Raw genomic sequence first — 13,043 nt, forward strand, 5'->3', positions numbered from 1 at the left:
CATTCTTCCATGCAGATCTCCTCTAGAGCAGTGATGTTTTGGGGCTGTCGCTGGACAACACGGACTTTCAACTCCCTCCAAAGATTTTCTATGGGGTTGAGATCTGGAGACTGGCTAGGCCACTCCAGGACCTTGAAATGCTTCTTACGAAGCCACTCCTTCGTTGCCCGGGCGGTGTGTTTGGGATCATTGTCATGCTGAAAGACCCAGCCACGTTTCTTCTTCAATGCCCTTGTTGATGGAAGGAGGTTTTCACTCAAAATCTCACGATACATGGCCCCATTCATTCTTTCCTTTACACGGATCAGTCGTCCTGGTCCCTTTGCAGAAAAACAGCCCCAAAGCATGATGTTTCCACCCCCATGCGTCACAATAGGTATGGTGTTCTTTGGATGCAACTCAGCATTCTTTGTCCTCCAAACACGACGAGTTGAGTTTTTACCAAAAAGTTCTATTTTGGTTTCATCTGACCATATGACATTCTCCCAATCCTCTTCTGGATCATCCAAATGCACTCTAGCAAACTTCAGACGGGCCTGGACATGTACTTGCTTAAGCAGGGGGACACGTCTGGCACTGCAGGATTTGAGTCCCTGGCGGCGTAGTGTGTTACTGATGGTAGGCTTTGTTACTTTGGTCCCAGCTCTCTGCAGGTCATTCACTAGATCCCCCCGTGTGGTTCTGGGATTTTTGCTCACCGTTCTTGTGATCATTTTGACCCCACGGGGTGAGATCTTGCGTGGAGCCCCAGATCGAGGGAGATTATCAGTGGTCTTGTATGTCTTCCATTTCCTAATAATTGCTCCCACAGTTGATTTCTTCAAACCAAGCTGCTTCCTATTGCAGATTCAGTCTTCCCAGCCTGGTGCAGGTCTACAATTTTGTTTCTGGTGTCCTTTGACAGCTCTTTGTTCTTGGCCATAGTGGAGTTTGGAGTGTGACTGTTTGAGGTTGTGGACAGGTGTCTTTTATACTGATAACAAGTTCAAACAGGTGCCATTAATACAGGTAACGAGTGGAGGACAGAGGAGCCTCTTAAAGAAGAAGTTACAGGTCTGTGAGAGCCAGAAATCTTGCTTATTTGTAGGTGACCAAATACTTATTTTCCACCATAATTTGCAAATAAATTCATAAAAAATCCTACAATGTGATTTTCTGGATTTTTTTTCCTCATTTTGTCTGTCATAGTTGACGTGTACCTATGATGAAAATTACAGGCCTCTCTCATCTTTTTAAGTGGGAGAACTTGCACAATTGGTGGCTGACTAAATACTTTTTTCCCCACTGTACATACATGGAACATATGGCCTAGATCTATTCAACTATATTCTTACGTGGGCCAGAGATTATTATTATTATTAATATTATTATTATTTTGAACTGTATAAGAAAGTAACACACACACACACACACACCAATAAAGCACTTTTCTTCAAATTAAATGTTGCTTTAAGTTTTTAAGGAAATAGGTGGAGGGCATTCAACCAATGTGAGTCGAGGTGCAACCAATTAGTTTGATCATAATTGAAAAAGAAAAGGCGCAACGCTTGCATTATTATTTATTTTTATTTCAACAACTATTAAAAGCTTCTTAACAGTAATTAGGTCATTTTAAAATCACCTGAAAACGAAGCATCTCAATAAATAACAAAAATATGTCAAATCAGGTAATGCCAAATTCCAGTCTGAAGGAAGTATGCTTTGATTTAATTTCCCCCGGTCATTAGGTGCATTTTTTGTCATCCTCCCTTCTATCGAGTCTTTGTGAGCATCAGAGAGGGAAACAGAAGGCTTATACATGTTCCTGAGAGTCATAGCTTTCAGAAATAGGGTCATAATAAAATTAGTAGCTTTAACCGTTCAAATGCTAGAGTCAAATTCATATGAAGAAAAAAGAATCAACATGCCACATGGGCGCTAGAAACCGGAAAACACCAAGCTATAGTATAGACAACCACCATAGTGCTTTAGTGTGCTTTAGGTGGGGATGCTTTTCCAGATATTTTATGAATGTTCAGAATTGATCAAAGGGCCAGTCTAAATTAATAAACGGGCCAGATCTGGCCCACGGGCTGCCAGTTGAATAACCCTGACTTAGATTAACATTTAAATATTTGCGAAGCTATAAGCCTTCTGCATGGAATGTCTCACTGACTGGAACAATGGACTCCTTGTTACAAGCAAAGTTAGAGGCTGTTGTCACTCAAAGGTGAGGTAGTGGTGCCAAAACCACCATCGTAATTGACAGTTTGCTTAATTTGAGCATCAAAAGGTATTACCCAAGCCTTCTCCCCTTGTAACTCTAGGGAACCAGGGTTGGTGACCAGTGAGGTAAATACATGCATGCTAAAGTTACTGCATCTAAGCACTAGAGGGGGCTCTTTAATCACGCTGCATCATTCCTCACAGACTCATGCTTCAGTAGTGATGGGAGCCGGTGTTGTCTGAGTGTGTTCCCCCCTTGGCGTTGCTAGTGCCACGTGCTTACCAACTGAGCCACAAAGGACCACATTTACCCTTTAAAGACTCTGCAGCAGTATTGTCTTGAATGAGGTAAACAAGCACACTAAAGCCACCCTGACACTGATTGACATCGCACCTTTCCTTCAGGGAAAATAACCCAATAACACAAACAGTCATTTGAAATGTTAAGCATTTCATTAAGTCTATTTGCACAATGAAAGTGAATCTGTCCCACAATCATCCTGAGAACTCAGCTGCTATTTTTACTCTTTTATAATTAAGCTTAGTCATGACTGCTGCAGTGTGATAGTGGTTGATGTGGTCACTCAGGATGAAGTTGCTCCCAGAGCTTCCCCCCCCCCCTAATCGTTATGCTAAAGATTTGGGGAGAGTAAACTGATCCTAGATCTGTGCCTAAGGGCAGAAAAGCCCCACCAAACGCTGACAGGTGATTGGTTTAGCTGACGATGGATGAGCTCAGGGTGCCAGGAATCAGGATGCTGAGTAACGTCTCAGCCTATAGGGCAAAACCACATGAGAGACAGGCTGGTTTGGAGCTCCACTCCCCACTACCCACCACAGAGTTTACACCTCAGGCACTAGAGTCAGAAGTGAGATCAAGATTGAAAACAACTCAAGTGAAGTGGTGACAAAGCAAGAAGTTTATCTGGGATCGAACAAAGCCAAGCTTGTTTTTCTAAGGCCTTGATTTCTCTGCTTTGTCAGTGTATTGCCCAATATAGGATGTCTGTGGTAGCAGAGAAATGCCAATATGTCAGCTTTTGGCACGGTATATATTTTCTGGGCTGCTTTTGGATCAAAGAGCTGCTTTCTGAATGCCTCTCAGGTGGGGGTGGTGGTGTGAAGACACTGACAGTTGCAGACATATTGCTTTAGCAGGATCTGATATTGATAGGATTGCCACAGGGGAAGTTGATGGATTAATGTATTTATCAGACGCTTGACAATTGAGTGAATTGTGCACCATTGTCTGTGATAACTTAATCAGGTGTTCCAAGTATAGATCACACGTGTACTGTGTAGAACCCCGGCTGTCAAGGGACGCAGTCAGTGTCTGGATTTTGATATTTTCTTTTATTGAGAGACTTAGTAAACCAGGTATATGCACGCTCTAGTCTAGGCAATCTGTCATTCATCAATCAACAACAAAAAAATCCAGAAAAACACGTCAAAAATGTTATAAATTGATTTGCATTTTAATGAGGGAAATAAGTATTTGACCCCGCTGCAAAACATAACTTAGTACTTGGTGGCAAAACCCTTGTTGGCAATCAGAGGTCAGACGTTTCTTGTAGTTGGCCACCAGGTTTGCACACATCTCAGGAGGGATTTTGTCCCACTCCTCTTTTCAGATCTTCTCCAAGTCATTAAGGTTTCGAGGCAGACGTTTGGCAACTCGAACCTTCAGATCCCTCCACAGATTTTCTATGAAATTAAGGTCTGGAGATTGGCTAGGCCACTCCAGGACCTTAATGTGCTTCTTCTTGAGCCACTCCTTTGTTGCCTTGGCCGTGTTTTGGGTCATTGTCATGCTGGAATACCCATCCACGACCCATTTTCAATGCGCTGGCTGAGGGAAGGAGGTTCTCACCCAAGATTTGACGGTACATGGCCCCGTCCATCGTCCCTTTGATGCGGTGAAGTTGTCCTGTCCCCTTAGCAGAAAAACACCCCCAAAGCATAATGTTTCCACCTCCATGTTTGATGGTGGGGATGGTGTTCTTGGGGTCATAGGCAGCATTCCTCCTCCTTGATGCCAAAGAGCTCCATTTTGGTCTCATCTGACCACAACACTTTCACCCAGTTCTCCTCTGAATCATTCAGATGTTCATTGGCAAACTTCAGACGGGCATGTATATGTGCTTTCTTGAGCAGGGGGACCTTGCGGGCACTGCAGGATTTCAGTCCTTCACGGCGTAGTGTGTTACCAATTGTTTTCTTGGTGACTATGGTCCCAGCTGCCTTGAGATCATTGACAAGATCCTCCCGTGTAGTTCTGGGCTGATTCCTCACCGTTCTCATGATCATTGCAACTCCACGAGGTGAGATCTTGCATGGAGCCCCAGGCCGAGGGAGATTGACAGTTATTTTGTGTTTCTTCCATTTGCGAATAATCGCACCAACTGTTGTCACCTTCTCACCAAGCTGCTTGGCGATGGTCTTGTAGCCCATTCCAGCCTTGTGTAGGTCTACAATCTTGTCCCTGACATCCTTGGAGAGCTCTTTGGTCTTGGCCATGGTGGAGAGTTTGGAATCTGATTGATTGATTGCTTCTGTGGACAGGTGTCTTTTATACAGGTAACAAGCTGAGATTAGGAGCACTCCCTTTAAGAGTGTGCTCCTAATCTCAGCTCGTTACCTATATAAAAGACACCTGGGAGCCAAAAATCTTTCTGATTGAGAGGGGGTCAAATACTTATTTCCCTCATTAAAATGCAAATCAATTTATAACATTTTTGACATGCGTTTTTCTGGATTTTTTTGTTGTTATTCTGTCTCACTGTTCAAATAAACCTACCATTAAAATTATAGACTGATCATTTCTTTGTCAGTGGACAAATGTACAAAATCAGCAGGGGATCAAATACTTTTTTCCCTCACTTTATTTGGACAGTAAAGCTAAAACGTTTAATTTGGCTCTATACTCCAGCATTTCGGATTTGAAATCCAATGTTTCATATGAGGCAACAGTACAGAATGTCATATTTTCAAACATATCTGTTTTACCATTTTTGAAATAAAAACACTTTATGCATCTTGTCTCCCCATTTGAAAAAGTGCTAAGTATTTGGACAAATTCACCTATGCCTATCTATAGTGTATAGGCAAAAGTGTAGTTTTTGGTCCAATATTCCTAGCATGCAATGACTTCATCAAGCTTGTGACTCTACAAACTTGTTGGATGTATTTGCAGTTTATTTTGGTTGTGTTTCTTCAAGTGCAGTCGCAAAAACCATAAATGCTATTATGAAACTGGCTCTCATGAGGCCCGCCACAGGAATGGAAGACCCAGAGTTACCTCTGCTGCAGAGGATAAGTTAATTAGAGTTACCAGCCTCAGAAATTGCAGCCCAAATAAATGCAAATAGACACATATCAACATCAACTGTGTGAATCAGGCCTTCATGGTCGAATTACTGCAAAGAAACCACTACTAAAGGACACCAATAATAAGAAGGGACCTGCTTGGGCCAAGAAACACGAACCATGGACATTAGACCGGTGGAAATGTGTCCTTTGGTCTGGAGTCCAAATGTGAGATTTTTGGTTCCAACCACTGTCTTTGTGAGACGCGGTGTGGGTGAACGGATGATATCTGCATGTGTAGATCTCCTGAGTGACGCAGTGGTCTAGGGCACTGCATCGCAGTGCTAGCTGTGCCACTAGAGATCCTGGTTCGATTCCAGGCTCTGTCGCAGCCGGCCGCGACCGGGAGACTCATGGGCAGCGCACAATTGGCCTAGCGTTACCCAGGGTAGGGGAGGGAATGGCCGGCAGGGATGTAGCTCAGTTGATAGAGCATGGCGTTTGCAACGCCAGGGTTGTGGGTTCGATTCCCACGGGGGACCAGTATGAAAAAGAAAAAAAAAAGGTATTCACTAACTGTAAGTCGCTCTGGATAAGAGCGTCTGCTAAATGACTAAAATGTAAATGTAAATGTAGTTCCCACCGTAAAGCATGGAGGGGGAGGTGTTATGGTGTGTGGGTGCTTTGCTGGTGACACTGTCTGTGATTTATTTAGAATTCAAGGCACACTTAACCCGCATGGCTACCACAGCATTCTGCAGCGATACGCCATCCCATCTGGTTTGGGCTTAGTGGGACTATCATTTGTTTTTCAACAGGACAATGACCCAACACACCTCCAGGCTGTGTAAGGGCTATTTTACCAAGAAGGAGAGTGATGGAGTGCTGCATCAGATGACCTGGCCTCCATAATCCCCCGACCTCAACCCAATTGAGATGGTTTGGGATGAGTCGGACGGCAGAGTGAAGGAAAAGCAGCAAACAAGTGCTTTTTTGGTTACTACATGATTCCATATGGGTTATTTCATAGTTTTGATGTCTTGACTACTATTCTACAATGTAGAAAATAGTAAAAATAAAGAAAAACCCTTGAATGAGTAGGTGTTTCCAAACCTTTGACTGGTACTGTACAATAAAAGTGACTCCAAAATGACAATACATTATTCAACATTCAATTCCTATTGGGCAAAATAGAATAATATGCCATTTAGCAGACGCTTTTATCCAAAGCTACTTACAGTCATGTGTGCATACATTTTTACGTATGGGTGGTCCCGGGGTTCGAACCCACTACCCTGGCATTACAAGCGCCATGCTCTACCAATTGAGCTACAGAGGACCACAAATATAATCCAAAACAAACTGCAAATGCATCCAACAAGTTTGTAGGGTCACAAGCTTGATGTAGTCATTGCGTGCAAGGAATATGGGACCAAATACTACACTTTTGACTACTTTAATACACTATAAGTTAATTTTTTCAAATACTTATGACTTCTTCAAAATAGGGTGACTAGACACATGAAATGTTTTCATTTCTAAACGGTAGAACAGATATGTATGAAAATACCTTCAAATAAAAGGTGACATTCTGTACTGTCACCTCATATGAAACATTTGATCTCAAATCCAAAATACTGGAATATAGAGCCACATTTCTAAGTTTAGCCTCACTGTCCAAATGGAAGTGAGTGTATGTTTTTTTCTGAGCACCTTAAATAACCTCTTATAGCTGCTATCGCGATGTCTAATGATTTTATTCTATGTAGAGTTTCATTCCATTTAAAGCTGCCTGTGTTGACTTTTTCATGTCTTAAAAATAATCACCCTATTATTATATACCTGTTTGTAGCCTCAAGATCCATCCATCCTCACCTGTATGACAGGAGTTTATTAATTTCGGCTCCAAATGAAACATTGCATTTATCAATGACAGATGGAGTAGAGGAGGGCATGTAAGGTAAGAGATCTCTCCTATGTGGGGTACGTGACAGATTGTACTATGTTGTTGCTTCCTCTTTATCCATTAATCACACTTTGAGTTGCTTTGGCTGGTGAAAGTGGGTGTTTCTGCACATCTATTCCCTCCCATCCAAACACACATACACACACACACACACCCTCTTGCTTCAGAAATGTGCCATATCACTGCTTTAGGCCATTCTGGCCTGAACTTGAACCTGCAGTGCTAGATGTTAGGTTCTCTAGTGACTAGACAGTACCTGTGGCCAAACTCATTGAAATTATATGTGACCAGCCAAGATTTCTCATATTCAGAATATCAGACTGTAGATTATAATTGGTAATTGCTGAATTTGTAAAAACAAAAGATGGATGGTTACAGCTGTAAAGCTTTAATAACATATGAAAGGAGCCGTGTTTGTGAATTGTTTGTTGGTTGAAAACATATTGTAAACACTACAATCCGTCTGAGAGGATTACAATGGTTAGACCTACTATAATTTTTCATACTGGCACGCAGCTAAGGCTTGATTAAATACACAGGAAGGTCTACTTTTGTTGCAGTAAAATGCACTCGTGGCCTCTGTATCCTTATTAGCATGACTTTTTAGGAATTCAGCCAGAATAGTTAATACTTTTAAGGGAATTGAATGTGCATTCCTATAACATTTATTTTACGTCAATGCCATTGTTGGTGACAAGCATTTGTTGGTTTGTGGTTCATCTACATCTGTGTTGTGACTTCCTCCCCTGAAAGAGACAGAAACATTGTCCCCGTATCACCTCTTCATTCTGTTCGTAAATCAAGCTGTCCTGGCGAAAGACGTTCATCCAACTCAGCATGTAGTCCATCATATTTCCAGCCTCACCTGATGGCAATCACATTACCAAAGTGCTATACTACCTACGCTCCGACAGTATGAATGATCATCTGTATTGTGCAGACACGAGACTGCCTGATTGGATTATAGTAACACCTCTGTTGTTATTGTGTTGTCACTGTCCATGTGTCAACTCTGAGCATCACAGATCAGAAGTTTCTCTTTTCTCTCTGAGAAGTACAGTCAGCTGTTTTTCAGAAAGGTGTTTGAGGACAAGTAATGTTCCACGAACCGCTGTAACAGGGATGTATGGTGTTATTTAGAAGCACAACTAATCCACGGCACAAAGGCAGGTTTTGTAGGATGTATTGTATGTGTACTGTAAGTTGGAGGGAGCTAAATGTTCTTGAGGGAGTTTAATCTCAAATGGCTAGGCAACGAGAGTCACGTACGATCTGGTGCAGACACTGTAAACCCACAACACAGTACTTGAGCCCAGTATAGTATTTTTCTATCACCCACAGAGTATTTAACCTTACACAGCCGCATCTCCAGTTAAACCCCTCAAATGATCATGATAATTCATTCTATTTGCATATAAGACACTTAAGACATCTCAAGGTTGTAGGAGGACATAATCATTTGCATGGCTAAACATCAGTTACACAACATTCAATATTACCTTATAAGGTCATAGATTGGATAACATAAACAATCCATCAATAAAGCAACAGACAGGACAGACAAAGCACATGTAATCCCTTTCAAAAGGAGAGTCAAAAAATCTCAATGAGTAACAAGTATGGGCACCATCCAGTGTCCTCAGCAGAACTTTGTCTGTATTCCTCCAGCTGGCTTGTATTACTATCGTTGAAGGCACCAGAAAACTCCATTAGTCCCCAGAAGGATAGTAACAATTATAAGTAAGGAAAATTATCCCTCATGGGGACATTACCCAGGTCCCCACAAGGATAAAGTCTATTTTAGGGTTAGAATTAGGGTTAAGGTTAGGGTTGGTTTAGGGGTTAGGGAAATTTTGAATGGAAATACATTTTAGGTTTGTGTGTGTGTGTGTGTGTGTGTGTGTGTGTGTGTGTGTGTGTGTGTGTGTGTGTGTGTGTGTGTGTGTGTGTGTGTGTGTGTGTGTGTGTGTGTGTGTGTGTGTGGCAGTGCTAATTCCAGCTCCTAGTGTTATACTGATCCATACACCTTTGAGTGCTGGTGTCCACCAGCCTCATACTACTGGGCTTGGAGATGACTGTGAAAAGCACTCAGGCTCCTCATATAAATAAATGACAAGCACTAGTAGTCCCTTTTCTCTCACCAAAATAAATCACAGTAGGCCTAGTCGATGCATTAAAATGCATTAAATAAGTTTTTCCATTCGTTCTGAATATAAATGGGTAATTTACACAAAGGTCATAATTGCGCATTGACAGTATTTGTTAGCCAAATAATTTACACAAAGGTCATAATTGCGCATTGACAGAATTTGTTCGCCTAATAATTGTATACAAAATAATTGACTATTCAAATAACTTACTTTCTCAGAAGTATTGGCATTAACGGTCAGAGGGTGATAACCGTAGTTCCATGTAGACCTAGGCTAACTGTTATCAAAACTCATCAAAAGCTGTCACACGCAAGGAACAAATAGTCCACAAAACTTAACAACAAATTTGAGAAAATGAATTTTTCACAGAGTGGATTTTTGTTAAGATTATAGAAGTAGGCCTACAGTTTCAGTCTCTCCAAGTGCCTCGTGCGTCTTTTGTCCTCCAGTGCGCAAGTCTGTATCCCGGTGCATACAAGGCGCGTACTGGGTTAAATGGGGATACCAGCTCAAGCCTTCTAACAGACAGGTACCCCGCCAGTCCCAGCCCAGCTTTACCACTCTTTCAACATCTCACAAGCAATTCATAACTGTCACTTGCGAGCAAGGGCGAGGTATGTGGTCAGGAGATCGCCGGGGAAGAAGCCGATTGGATATTTTGGAGCAAAGTTCTGAAGTATAAATAGAGCATCTTCATCTCTCAAGACTTCAGATACCTGATCGAACAGAAACTCGACCGATTGGTTTCACTCAATTGAACTTGTAGGCTACTGGAGACGCGTTTATTTTAAATATTTTGAACTTTGTATTTAGTTCAAACCTCAATAATCGGCGCAGACATTGAAAAATCAATATTTTTGGATCAATAAATAGGCTACATCCATTTTTCTCTCTACATTTTCGTTGAAACCGGTACACGCTGGCGATGTGGTGGATGCTGTTTCCCCGGTGGATCTGGTTCTTGGTGGGGCAGTGCCTGGTTCTGTGGCTGGACCAGCGGGTCAGGGCCATGTCTGTAGCCGGGGTAGCCTACTCCCATGCCGGCATCTGCCCCAACGAGATGAACCCCAACCTTTGGGTAGACGCAATGAGTACCTGCATGCGGGAGTGCGAATCTGACCAGGTGAGTGTTCCCTGTCATCACCTCCTACTCTACTCAGTGAGAAATAACATATATGATTGTTTTAATTCAAGTTATTAAATTATAGGTTTAAAAATAATTAATTCATGATGGAATATGAGTAATTTGTAATTTTATAGGATATATAATTCAAAAAGTACATTGCAATTTGTCACTCAACACCTGCTTTTCTATTAAATGAGAAGATAAACATTATTATTATTATTATTATTATTATTTTAATAAAAATATTTTTACAATTGCTTCTCTAACATGTTGAAATATTCTAGAGTAACCAATCCTTTTAATCCCTCTCCCTACAGGAGTGTGAGACGTTTGAGAAGTGTTGTCCCAACGTATGTGGGAACCAGAGCTGTGTGGCGGCACGCTACATGGACGTTAATGGGAAAAAGGGTCCAGTGGGCATGCCCAAAGAAGCTTCCTGTGCCAGCTTCATGTGCACCCAGCAGGGCTCTCAGTGTGACATATGGGAAGGCCAGCCTGTGTGTAAGTGCAGGGACCGCTGTGAGAGAGAACCTCACTTCACCTGCGCCTCCGACGGCATGACCTACTACAACAAATGCTACATGGATGCTGAGGCCTGCTCCAAGGGCATCTCCCTCTCTGTGGTCACCTGTCGCTTCCACCTCACCTGGCCCAACACCAGCCCCCCGTTGCCCCTGGAGACCACCCTTCGGCCAACCACAGCCCCCCTCCAGGAGAAGCCCCCACTCCCGACAGAACCCCAGCCACCAGTCATGGCCAGCAGCTCATCACAACAGTTGGTTATCGTGGGAGACACAGCCAGCTTCCTGTGTGACGTCACGGGGCGCCCGCGGCCTGAGATTAGCTGGCAAAAGCAGCAGGTGGAGGGAGACGGAAGGGAGAGGGTTGTAATGAGGCCCAATCACGTGAGGGGGAATGTGGTGGTCACCAACATTGGCCAGCTGGTGATCTACAACGCCCAGCCTCAGGACTCTGGTGTCTACACCTGTACTGCAAACAACCCCTCTGGCTCGGCCTATGCCCACCATGCCCTCACTGTGGTGCCCAGGGATCCCCTGAGGAGAGAAGAGCCCAGGAACATGACCCGCTGCCCGGCCGAGGAGTGCCAGAGGCCCCCTGACACGGTGGAGGAGTGTGGCGGGAAGGAGAGGGTGAGCTGGTACTACGAGCCCAAAAGGAACAGCTGCTTCTCCTTCACACACGGCAGCTGTAACAGCAACAGGAAACCATTTGAGACGTATGAGGCGTGTATGTTGTGCTGTGGTCCGGAGGTGTCTGCCCCCTGTGGCCTGCCCAGCCTGCAGGGTCCCTGTAAGGCCTATGAGCCCCGCTGGGCCTACAGCAGCAGCCTGAGGCAGTGCCAGTCCTTCATCTACGGAGGCTGCAGTGGCAACGACAACAACTTTGAGTCCAGAGAGGCCTGTGAGGAGATGTGCCCCTTCCCTAAGAACCACCACTGTAAAACCTGCAAACCCAGAGGCAAGATGGTGACCAGCTTCTGTAAGAGTGACTTTGTGATCCTGGGGAGGTTGTCTGGACTGATGGAGGAGAGGGACTCGGGCCAAGCCCTAGTCACAGTGGAGGAGATCCTGAAGGATGAGAAGATGGGCCTCCGGTTCTTCGGCAAGGAGCCTCTGGAGGTGACCTTCATCAACATGGACTGGAACTGCCCATGTCCCAACATCAGCGAAGGTCAGGTCATCGTCATGGGAGACGTGAGGGACGGCATGGCCGTGCTGCAGCCGGACAGCTACGTGGGAGCGTCGAGCTCACGCCGGGTACGGAAGCTCAGAGAGGTCATCACTCAGAACACCTGTGACATTCTCAAAGAGTTCCCCGCCATTCAGTAGACCAGGGGGAGAGGGATGGGGACGCTTTGGTGACAGTCTGCACACACACATGCACACAATTTTTTTTATTTATCCTTTTTCCTACCCAAAAGATTGCATTCAATGCATTCAACAGAAGATGTCAAAGTTCAAAGCAGAAAGTAAATAAAAACCGAAAAATGTAACACAGCTCTGTACATAATGTACCTTGCTTGGAGAGTTTCACTTGAACAAAACGTTCTTAAAGCACCCTGCCAACCTGTCTATTTTGCCCAATGCTCTCTGTTGTGGTCTGACTGTTGGCTTCTAATTGAAAAACCATGTATCAGGACAGAGGAGACATTCATCAAACCCTCTAGTTGTCTAATTCCCTCTAGACTCATGACTTTTCCCCCTCTGCCTCTCCTTGTGCATCTAGAAATCGACCAAGCAGACTTTGCTCTTTTGAAGCACTGCACAGA

The 13,043-nt window shown here is 43.8% G+C and overlaps 1 protein-coding gene across 1 annotated transcript; it reads left to right on the forward strand.

Annotated features, from left to right (window-relative positions):
- Window positions 1–10,552: 10,552 nt before the first annotated feature.
- LOC311100436 (WAP, Kazal, immunoglobulin, Kunitz and NTR domain-containing protein 2-like) lies at window positions 10,553–12,603 on the forward strand (the record flags this gene model as incomplete). The annotated part of the gene is made up of 2 exons (XM_084141353.1): window positions 10,553–10,750; window positions 11,071–12,603. The coding sequence occupies 2 exons, from the start codon at window positions 10,553–10,555 to the stop codon at window positions 12,601–12,603; spliced, it is 1,731 nt and encodes a 576-aa protein (XP_083997479.1).
- Between the last annotated feature and the right edge of the window lie 440 nt (window positions 12,604–13,043).

Source organism: Coregonus lavaretus, assembly GCF_964263955.1.
Source record: "Coregonus lavaretus genome assembly, chromosome: 25".
NCBI lineage: Eukaryota > Metazoa > Chordata > Actinopteri > Salmoniformes > Salmonidae > Coregonus > Coregonus lavaretus.